Source organism: Parambassis ranga, chromosome 15 (genome assembly GCF_900634625.1).
Source record: "Parambassis ranga chromosome 15, fParRan2.1, whole genome shotgun sequence".
NCBI lineage: Eukaryota > Metazoa > Chordata > Actinopteri > Ambassidae > Parambassis > Parambassis ranga.
The window spans coordinates 21,229,783-21,242,698 of record NC_041035.1 but is presented as its reverse complement, the minus strand read 5'-3'; the positions used below and the strand labels follow the sequence as shown (position 1 = coordinate 21,242,698).

The window sequence follows — 12,916 nt, the reverse complement described above, 5'->3', positions numbered from 1 at the left end:
CTGTCTGTGTGTGTCTGTGTCTGTGTCTGTGTGTGTCTGTGTGTCTGTGTCTGTGTGTGTGTGTGTGTGTCTGTGTCTGTCTGTGTGTGTCTGTGTGTGTGTCTGTGTCTGTGTGTGTCTGTGTGTGTGTGTGTGTCTGTGTCTGTCTGTGTCTGTGTGTGTCTGTGTGTGTGTCTGTGTGTGTGTCTGTCTGTGTGTGTTGGGGCTTCGCCTTCCTGTGGTGAAAAAAGAAACAGATGCTTGTCCCAGCAGGACAATGTGTCCACACAAACTATTCACCTTATTCTACATTATTATTGTGTGTTTCTCTCTCCTGTCACATGATCAGTCGGTGTGCTCTGATTGGTCAGCTCCATCCTGAGTGTGTGTGAGAGCTGCAGGTCAGACAGACTCTCTGAGTGTTGGTCATGTGACTGCTGCTCACAGTGCCTCCATCATGGCGTCCTGCTGAGGAGGACAGGACTTTGTGTTTTACTGAGTCTGGAGCGAACTCTTTATTTTTGTGATTGGCTGAAGATATTTATTTTTGTTGATATAAAGACAAACAGAAAACATCATGTCATAAAATCTGACTTTCTCCTTGTTTTAAAAATCAGATTCATGTTTCTGACTCTGAATCAGCAACATGTCACTTATTTTGGTGACTGGCAGCTCTGAGGTGAATACAGCCGACTGGTTTACTAATGCTAGGCTACACACACACAGACACACACACAGACACACACACAGACACACACACAGCTCAGCAGAATCCAATGTCAATGGCTTCAATTACCTCCTCAGGCTTTACGGATACTGCTGAATCCACAACGAGCAGCTCTGTGCGTGTCTGTGTGTGTCTGTGTGTGTGTGTCTGTGTGTTTCATTAGAGCCAGAGGAGACAGTGAGGTACTGATGGGGTGTCTCTCTATGGGTCAATAACACACACACACACCACAAACATAATTAGAGATGACCTTAACCTGAGCCTGAGGACACACCACACACACACACACACCACACACACACACACACACACACACAACACACACAGCAGACGGGTGTGGCTTTGTTTGTCTCCACTGGGACAAAAAAAGGAAGAAATCAATGTCACACACACACACACACAGACACACACAGAAAGGAATGTAGAGCCTGAGCATCATGTGAGGTGCATCACTGCTCGTAGGTTTGTGTGAATGTGCCACTCTCATAAATAAACACAAGGGCAGCACAGTGATGATACATCATGCTAACTAAGCATGTGGGGAGGAGGAGGAGAGGGAATCAAGGAGGAAGCAGGAAAAGTAAAGAGACCTGAGAGGAAGAGACGGACAACAAGACAGGAAGCTCCAATGGAAGACAAATTAAAGGGTTAAAAGACCAAGACAACAGAAGGAGACAGTGACGAGTCTGACCCTGACTGCAGCCTGACAGGTTCAACTCAGGGCAGAACAACCCACAAGCACATCCGGCTACAGCATCCAGAGAGCATGTTAATGTGATCTGTTATCATCCAGAGGCGGCCGACACGCTCAGCACACTGTGTGTGTCTGTGTGTGTGTGTGTGTGTCTGTGTGTGTCTGTGTGTGTGTGTCTGTCTGTGTGTGTGTCTGTGTGTGTGTGTGTGTGCGCTGGTGGGGGATTTCTTTAAAAATGTTTAAGCAGTTAGTTTTGCTTTCACATCACGATGACTAATACTGTGTTAGATACACACACACAGACAGACACACACAGACACACACAGACACACACCCTGTGTGGAGCGCTCCGTGGAAACATTGCACATACACTCCTGGTTCAGGTGAAGGATGACCAGGTGAGGATCTTTGGGTCTGACCAGAGGCTGCTCTCATGTTTTTTGACCTCATGTTTGTTAATAAGAAAATAAACAAGACGTCTAGGAGGGACTGCAGACCGAGCCCCGCCCTGCACAGGCTGACCCGCTGACCGCCAGCAGAGGAAGAGGAGGAGAGCGAAGAGCGGGCGGCGTTACCAAACATCTGTTTCCACTAACACAGTCTCTGACACACATTCAGCCTCTGTTCACCCTCCCATGTCTGCTGTGTCTCCACATCCAGCCCGTTCACGCAGATCGCATGACATTAGCCAAACACACACACACTCACACACACAGTCATATGACCTTATCAAAATACACACTTCCAGTTTTGCAATTCCAGGACTCCAACATTCCTGAACCCCCACAGGAGGAGCAGGGGCCGCCCAACACCAGGCTCCAAACCCAGAGCTTCATATTCACAGAGATCAGCCGCACAACACAAAGCAACCACCATCATCATCTAAAAATAAAGCCACGCACACACAGACACACACACACAGAGACACATGACACACACACACACACACACACAGACACAGACACACACACACAGAGACACATGACACACACACACACACACAGAGACACACAGACACACACACACACACACACAGACACACACACACAGAGACACATGACACACACACACACAGAGACACACACACAGACACACAGACACACACACACACACACAGACACACACACACAGAGACACACAGACACACACCACACAGACACACACACACAGAGACACAGACACACACACACACAGAGACACACACACAGAGACACACACACACACACACACACACACACAGAGACACACGACACACAGACACACACACAGAAACACACAGACACACAGAGAGACACACAGACACAGACAGACACACACACAGACACACACACACACACAGACACACACACAGACACACACACATGCACAGACACACACACACACAGACAGACACACACGCAGACACAGACACACACACACAGACACACACACACACACGACAACACACACACACACAGACACACACACGCAGACACACACACACAGACACACACACGCACAGACACACACACACACACACACACACAGACACACACAGACACACACACACAGACACACAGACAGACACACACGCAGACACAGACACACACACACAGACACACACACACAGAGACACACACACACACACACAGACACACAGACAGACACACACACGCAGACACACACAGACACAGCGACACACAGACACACACAGACACACACACAGACACACAGACACACACACATACACAGACACACACACACACACAGACACACAGACAGACACACACACACAGACACACCCACACACACACACACAACCACACCACACACACACAGACAGACACACACAGACACACAGACAGACACACACAGACACACACAGACAGACACACACAGACACACAGACAGACACACACAGACACACACAGACACACACACAGAGACACACAGACACACACGGAGACACACACACACAGCGACACACAGACACACACAGAGAGACACACACAGACACACACACATGCACAGACACACACACACAGACACACACAGACAGACACACACACACAGACACACACAGACAGACACACACACACAGACACACACAGACAGACACACAGACACACACACAGACACACACACAGACACACACACAGACACACACACACAGACCACAGACACAGACACACAGACACACACACAGACACATGACACACACACACAGACACCACACAACACCACAGGGCACAGACACACAGACACACACACAGACACACACACCGACACAGACACACACACAGACCAGACACACACACACAGACACACACAACAGACACACACACAGACACAGACACACAGACACACACACAGACACACACACAGACACACACACAGACACACACAGAGTTTGGTGACAGAGGGTTCATTCAGCCTCCTCCAGCAGAGATGCCTCACTGACATCACCTTTCTGCTGCAGCTCAGACGCCAGCAGCCAATCACAGGACACGATACTCAGCCTGCCATCCAATCAGGCTGACCTCTGCCACCGCCTGGAACAGGAGCCTGGCTGAGATGCCCAGGGAAGCAGTGTGCTGAGCAGACCGAGCCGGCAGCAGCACTGAGAGCTGGACACCCTGAGGCCATCAGGACCCGCTTCATGGATCCAGCTCAAGTCTAGAACTTTCAGGTCCACTCCGGCCTGAAGGTGAGCAGAGTCCACGAGTCCAACCCGTAGTGGGCTAGCTCCAGACTGGACTCAGAGTCCACGAGTCTCAGAGTCCTGAGTTCAGACTTCTATCATAGTTTTGGGCTTTCGTCTGGCCTGGTTAGAGTCCTGGCAGCGGCCGGGAGCTGGTTTTTATCTGAGTGTGCGCTGAATCTTTTAAAACTTCTCAAAAAAGACAGATGTGAATCAGGTGTGTGTCCATGCAGTGTCTGCTGTGGATGAACCATGGCAGCTTCATCAGAAGATGGCGGGACCAACAGACAAACAACCAGTCAGAGAAAGAAGCACGTGGTGTAGGACAAGCAAGCACACACACACAGACACACACAGACACACACACAGACACAGACACACACAGACACACACACCACACAGACACACACACACACCAGACACACACACACACAGACACACACACACACAGACACACACACACAGACACACACACAGCACAGCACAGCACACACACACAACACACACAGACCACACACACACACACAGACACACACACAGACACACACAGACACACCAGACAACACACACACAGACACACACACAGCACACACGACACACACACAGACAACACACACACACAGACACACACCAGACAGACACACACACAGACACACACAGACACAGACACACACACAGACAGACACACACACACACACAGACACACACAGACACGACACACACACAGACACACACACAGACAGACACACACACACACACAGACACACACAGACACACACACACACACAGACACACACACAGACACGCACACAGACACGCAGACACACACACAGACACGCACACACACACACACAGACACACACACAGACACACAGACACACACAGACACACACAGACACACACACCACACAACACAGACACACACGCACACACCACACACCCACACAGACACACACACACACACAGACACACACAGACACGCAGACACACACAGAGACACACACACAGACACACACAGACACACACACAGACACGCACAGACACGCAGACACACACACAGACACGCACAGACACACACAGACACACACACAGACACGCACAGACACACACAGACACACACACACAGGACACCATACACAGCACGCAGACACACACACAGACACGCACAGACACACACATGCCGATGAGTTCAGGCCGCCTCTGCATTAAATGAGGAGGAACATGGAGCAAAGTCCTGTGAACTTATCTAAAACATCTGATTCAATCACTGCAATGTGCAGCTACACCACTACACACACACACACACACAGGACACAGACACACAGACATCGCACGCACCGCACACACCTCCACATAACTGAGTCCTGAGTCCTTGGATTACTGATACAAAAAAGCTGCTGCAACCGGGAAACAGTCACAGGATCACACACTAATATGTCCTCAGGACACACACCACACACACTCATAAACACACACATGAACACACACACCCACACACTGATAGAGCAGCCAAGCCCTTTTTTTCTGCATTTACATTCTTTCAACAAGTCATTACAAAACACTGAGGACAGATAAGATCTCTCTCACACAGTCGATTGATGAATTTGACACCAACCCACAAAGTTGTGAGTGGTTTTAATGTGTGTGTGTTTGTGTCCTGCTGACTCTGACAGCTGAATAAAGCCTCCATGCCTGCCTCCTTCCTCCTCCTTCCTCTTCACGCAGCTTGAAGGAAAAGCTACAAACAAAAGCTGAGCTCATGCGAGCGTCCGTCTGCGGCTTCATTACAGTCCGAGTGTGAACGCTGCGTGATGCGGCCGTGTGCGTCACCCCAACACTAATGAAACACACATACTTCATTATCTCACAACTTCCCTCCAATAAATCTTCATGCAGCGCCTCATGTCATCAGCTGCTCATTAATACGCAGACATGTGAGGACTCACTGTTCACTGCTCCTGCACACAGACACACAATCGGCTCTGCAAGCAGAGCAACAATGACGACGACAACATGCTCAGGTTAGTCATTAACACCACAGCACACGTCCTACAGCTGCACACAGGTCATGTGACTGCTGCTCACAGTGACTCCATCATGGCGTCCTGCTGGATGTGAGGAGGACCGGACCTTTAGTTTGTGCTGGATCTTGTGGTTTATTTTGGGAGCGTTTTGTTTAAATAAACATGCAGAACGTGATGCATTCAGGGACCATCGGAAAGCTTAAAGCAGCTGTTGTCACATGTGTAATAGCAATAAGTGAGGAAATCAGAGGAAAGCTTGTTGTCATGTGGTGAACCCTCAGAACCAGAACCAAGCTGAGCAGAGGTCTGAGGATTAGAACCATCACGCCTTATTTTTAGCTTCATCATGCTCTCTCTCTCCCTCTCTCTCTCCCTCTCTCTGGGCTCTATCTCCCCCCCCCCTCTCTCCGGGCTCACACAGGCCCTGCACTCCCTCTCCCTCTCTCTCTCTCTCCCCCTCTCTCCTCCCCCCTTCTCCTCTCTCTCTCTCTCTCTCCTCTCTCTCTCTCTCTCTCTCTCTCCCTCCTCTCCGGGCTCACACAGGCCCTGCTCTCTCTCTCTCTCTCTCTCTCTCTCTCTCTGTGAGCATGCTCAGTGGAGCGTTCCCATCAAAGAGCCCTTTCATCCTGCAGCTCTGCGTGCTGAACGAGACGATGTGATATCACACACACACTCAGTGTTTTCCCCGTTGTTCCTCAGACATTCTCACAGCTGCTTCCTCACACACTTCCTCATGTCACCTTCTTCAGTCGAACAATGACACCATTCTCTCCCCCATCTGTAACGGATCCGCTGGCTCCACCTCAGCGGCTCAGACACAACCCTGCTCTACAACTTTTCAGGAATTGTCAGTAAAGTCACAAAGATCCGAGACGAGGCGCTTTAAAAAAAAAAAAACACATGGTGAACACGCGGAACACCAGCACCAGGCCAGGGTCTGTCTGCACAGTGTCTGGTTTAGAAGAACAACAACAACAGAATGCTCACAGTGATCACAAGGATGCTGTGTGGCTTCTGTCACCATGGCAACCACAGACAACAAAGATGGCGGCAGCTGCAGTATGGTTAACACGGAGCAGGCAGCTATCAGAATCCTTAAAGTGACACGTCCCGTCTGACACTTTGTGCTGAGACCTGAGTGATGTGTAATAACTTCTAATCACCAATATGTGATCAATACTGTACTGTCTGTGGAACAGACTCCCAGCTGTGACTGAGAACACTTTAAAGGACAATAAAACCCTCTGGACAAGCAGACTTCAAACATCCTCACTAATAAGTCGCTGATTGTCTCAATGCTGATAATAAAAAGCTGCTCCGGCCCTGAACCCGACACCCAGCACGACGGATGGAGGATGAGGAGCACAGAGGCCCTTCCTCATCCCGCCTTTGTGTGAATTTGATCGGGATGAGATGGCTGAGGCTTCCTTTAATTTCACTAAGAGGGTGCAGGAAGGGAGGAGGGGGAGGAGGGGGAGGACGGGGGAGGAGGGGGAGGACGGGGGAGGAGGAGGGGTGACAGACGCCGTGCAGAAGCTCATGAAACATGGATGAGCGGCCGAGGTGTTTTCTTTCTCTTTAAAGACACAAAAAGAGGGATGACGCTGCGGTTTGGAGATTTTTGTGCTCTGTTGTCCTCCTCGTCGTCCTCCTCCTCCTCCTCCTCCTCACTGTTAATCCTCATCTCCAACACACACACCACACACACACACACACACACACACACACACACACACACACTCTGAGCTGAGGGGCTCCCAAACCACCAGGCCGTCTGCTGATTGGCTGGCTGAGGACAACAGAGGAGCAGAGGGGGTGCTGTGGAGTTTTGTGAGCAGTGTGTGTCCATGTGATCTGATGTGATGGGAGGAGACTCTAACAGCCATTAAATGAACGTTTTATCAGCATTTCACACAGACTCTCACACTGAGGGCGTGCTGAGCCTGAAGCTCCGCCCACACCGGCTTCCAAAACAAAGGATTGAAGGCTCCACTGATGAAGAGGCTTCAGCTTTTAAATGTTTGTGAGTTTAGGTTTGACATTTTCAGGAATACTCTCTGAACCCTGAACCATGTGATCAGGCAGAGTGCTCTGATTGGTCAGCTCCATCCTGTCTGCAGTCAGAGTGTGTGTGAAAGAGTGTTGGTCATGTGACTGCTGCTCACATGTGACTCCATCATGGCTTCCTGCTGGCTGCCGAGGAGGACTGGACTTTTAGGTTTTACTGAGTCTTGTTGGAGTGAACTCTTTATTTCTGGAGGGTTTTTAACTTTATTAAAGTGTGGTGCATTCAAGGACCATCAGAAAATCTGATGATTCTTCTTGATTTGGTTTCTGTCTGATTGTTTTTGGACAAAGGTGCATTCGGGGTTTATAATTCTTTCATAAAGCCACCCTCCGATCTGTCCACATCATCCACCCATCAGCTTTTATTACTGCTGATGTATTGATCCATCTGAACGCACACTTATCCGTTCATCTTTAACCCGTATCTCTCCATCACGTCCTCTGTGCTCTGTGCCATCAATCAGTCTGCTTATCTATTAAAGTATTGGCTGATCTAGCGGCTCATCAGCCCGGCCCTTCCTCTCCACATCAGGCTCTAACAGCCTCTCTGCTCTGGATAAAAATCTCCCCCGAGTCCGTTCAGTTGGTAATTTGATGACTTGTTTCCCTCCATAATTGCCTGATTTCCTCGCTCTGAACTCATCTTGACAAAGAGGAAGCGCTGCCTTCAACAACCACGCTCGTGTCCCTGTGGAGGATTCAACCTGAGGCCTGTCAGCAGGCGAGGCGCCGCTGTGAGCCGCACAGCGACCCGTCCTTCACTCAGAGCAGTCAGGTTCCACATGGATCAGCGGAGAGCTGTGAGTGGTGCCATCAGAGGACGGCTCCATTAACCTTCAGCTAAATCCAGCCTGCTGCTAATTTTACTCTCAAAGTGTTTCTCCATGAAAAGCTGTTAAAAGCTTTTATTGATACGCAGGCGGGCCTCCGTGAGCTTCCTCTGAGTGAGGATGACTCGAAGACACAACAACGTTTAGCTTCAACCAACCCAGCTACGTGCCCGGACCCATCAGAGCCCTGCGAGGACGTGCTGTCAGTTCTGTTAGTTCTGTGGCTTTATGAAACTTCTCTGCTTGGCTACACCATCCTGAACCGACACAGCTCGGTCCGAACCGCTGAGAGCTGCACACACACATCCTGGATCAATGTGATTCCTGAAAATCACCTGAGCTGGAGTTTAAGCGCTGCTCTGACGCTGGTCACCCTGCTGCCTGATGGAGGCGCTCTGACCGACCTGAACCATCTAGGTGTGATGGGGAAGCGGTCTCCTTCAGCACCGCCCTAAGGTGCAGCTGATCAGTGCCATCAGGGTGCGGCGCTGAGATAAGCTGCTGACTCATCCACACACATTCAATGTTAATAAAGTTCTGATTACACATTCTCTGGTCATCGATCAGCTGCTGTGTGCCTTCTCTGCTGCTCTGACCTCCTGCCCCAGGTGCACAAACATGGCGCCTCCTTCTTACCTTGAAGCTGTTTGAACCTCCCCTCCAGCTGGTTGTAGTTGAAGGCGGCCTGGCCTGAGAATCCGGGGCCGGGGCTGGGCCCCCTGACGGGGCTGAGGCTGAGGCTGGGGCTCGGGCCCCGGCCGGGACTGGTGGTGTGAGACGGGCCGGGGCCGCCCGATGAAGGGGACAGGGGGCCGGCGTAGTCTGAAGTGGTTGGGGAGAGGGGCCCGGGTGAGAGAGGGCCGGGGAGGCCGGTGGTGGCACTCTGAAGCTCCATGAGAGGAAGACTCAGACCAGACGAGTCCTCAGAGGCATGGAGGGGGACGTCCACAGAGAAATGTCCTGAGAGTGCAGCTCCACGAGCCGCAGGGTGGAGATCACCTGGGATTCACACAGCTGCTAACGTGTCCAGAAATAATCCCAGTGTGAGCCACAGACAGGAAGCCTCGCCGCTCCTCGCCGCTCCTCCAAGACAGCCACACTGAGGCGGGCGAGTCACACAGAGAATGAACTCTCTCTCTCTCTCTCTGTTTCAACAGTGTGGCAGCAGGAATCGCTGGCTCAGCAGACGCTCGGCATCATGCTCGTGTTTTCCCTCCATCCATCCATCTGTCAGAGTCTTCAGAGATCACACCTTCCCTCCGCTCAGAACACACCCATACACACCCCAACACACACACACACACACACACACACCCAGAAAGCAGCGGCACCACGAGAAGCTGGCCCAGAGAGGAAGAGGAGCTGCACAGAGTGAAGGGTTTGTCCTCTCCGCTGAGCAGCAGACACTGAAAACACCTTTCAGACGGAGGGAGAGTGGAGGGGGGAGGGGCTGCCAGCGGGAGCGGCTACTCCGGCCAGCAGCCAATCAGGGCACTCGCTTTTAGAGGTGACATCATTGGCTGATTATCATAAGGGGTGGAGTGTGAGGAGGGTGAGAGAGAGAGAGAGAGAGAGAGAGAGAGAGAGAGAGAGCTGGAAGTTCAGATCAGCAGGAGCTCTTTGTTTTTATGGTTAACATTTAAAAACAACACTTTCTTACCAAACTGATATTTTCTTATGCATTTTCCCCTCCGCCTGTTTCAGGTGTGTGTATATATAAATGTTCAAAAGCCGTTTGTGTAACAGCGGCTCCTCTGCAGGAGCTTCTCGTGTTCGAGGCCAGCCAGGTTTGACGAAGAGGCCGAAGAAGTCAAAGTCCAGTTAAACAAACACGCATGAAGCTAAAGCGACACAGAGTCCACAGCCACACATGACCCTAAAGAGATGTGACCGCACATCATGACGACGCCGCACAGCAGAGACTGAACAACAGGAGAGCACAAAAGCATTTTGCTCCAACAGCTGCTGAACAGAGCAGGTCACACGGCGACAGATGACTGAGAGGATCTGAAGTTCTAACACTGACCGAGGGACCGAGGAGGAAACACAGCAGCAAGAGGCTGAATGAGAGCAATTCACAGAGGGAACACACACACACACAGACACACACAGACACACACAGACACAGACACACACACAGACACACACACACACAGACACACACAGACACACACACACACAGACACACAGACACAGACACAGACACAACAGACACACACAGAACCACACCACAGACACACACACACACAGACACACACACACACAGACACACACACACACAGACACACCACAGACACAGACACACACACAGACACACACACACACAGACACACACAGACACACACACACACAGACACACACAGACACACACACAGACACACACACACACAGACACACACAGACACACACAGACACACACAGACACACACACACACACACACACACAGACACACACACACCACACACACAGACACACACAGACACACACACACACACACACACACACAGACACACACCAGACACACACACAGACACACACAGACACACACACACACAGACACACACACACACAAAGACACACACTAACACACACAGACACACACAGACACACACACACACAGACACACACACACACAGACACACACACACCAGACCACACACAGACACACACACACACAGACACACACAGACACACACAGACACCACACACACACACAGACACACACAGACACACACACACAGACACACACAGACACACACAGACACACACACACACACAGACACACACAGACACACACAGACACAGACACACACAGACACACACACACACACACACACAGACACACACAGACACACACACACCACACACACACACACAGACACACACAGACACACACACACCCATTCTGCTTTATCAAATTCATCTTGACACTGTGGCCTTGCAGCTTCTCCACACTAATAACAAGTCAGACAAAGAACAGGGCGCAGTGTGTGTGCGTGTGTGTGTGTGTGTGTGTGTGTGTGTGTGTCTTCATCACTCAGACACAGACATCCAAACATCCTGAGAATATCTCAGCTCTAATATTAGCCTGTTGTGGAGATGTTCTTCCTGTCCGAGCCATGCCAGCACTTCCTGTTTGAGCCGGCTGTCTATCCACACACACAGACACACACACACACAGACACACACACTTCACATTAATCTGCAGGAAAACACAGCAGAGATCTGCTTCACTTCCTGCTTTACTGACACACCAAACAGCAGAAGGTCAGAGGTCAAAGGTCACAGCACAGAGACAATGCAAGGAACAAATAATCATGTTACGCTGAAATAACTGCAGCCGACACAAGACTGTGAGGAGACACACAGACACACACACACAGCTTTTACATTATGAATATTTGCTGTGATAACTGGTGCTAAAGTAATTTAACCACCTGAAGCAGAACTCCTTACATCATCAAACAAACCCGAGAACAGCTCAGCCAATCAAAGCAGAGGTCAGAGGTCACATGGACCAAAAAGTTCCTTCACTATGTTCTGGTGATAATCTGAACATGATGAGGTGTTCTGAGGCCGACATGCTGAGCGTCACGCCGCCTTTCCCCCTCAGTCATCTGGCTTCCTCGTGGCCCGGCCCCTCAGGGCGGCCCCGACCAAAGAACCAAACACCCCATTCATCCAGGCGGAGCAGAGCCCGGCCGCTAACACTGCGCGCTGTGGGCGCCGTGTGTGAGGTCAGAGACGTATTTTTACTGAGGCCGCGGTGCGTTCAGGGCCCAAACTTGTGTCGCCACTGTGGTGAATCTGACACATACGCGCCTGCTGACCACGGTCAAACATTCCTGTGGGGTCATGCTCCTCCTCCATGTCGTGCCTCCGTGTTTCAGCTCCTCACTGCGCCTGAACTTTCC

At 50.8% G+C, this 12,916-nt stretch overlaps 1 protein-coding gene across 3 annotated transcripts in view; it reads right to left on the bottom strand.

Moving 5' to 3' along the window:
- LOC114446888 (spectrin beta chain, non-erythrocytic 1) overlaps positions 1–12,916 on the bottom strand; it is a 73,052-nt gene that overhangs the window by 39,251 nt on the left and 20,885 nt on the right. The window contains exon 1 of one of the 3 annotated variants that reach the window (XM_028422769.1): positions 9,638–10,412. The exons of 1 other annotated variant lie outside the window; for it this stretch is intronic. In XM_028422769.1, coding sequence (XP_028278570.1) covers positions 9,638–9,896 — 259 coding nt within the window. In that variant the 5' untranslated portion in view covers positions 9,897–10,412. Of the gene's footprint in view, positions 1–9,637; positions 10,413–12,916 lie in introns of those variants that run through there. One more of the 3 variants, XM_028422767.1, reaches the window with a different exon arrangement.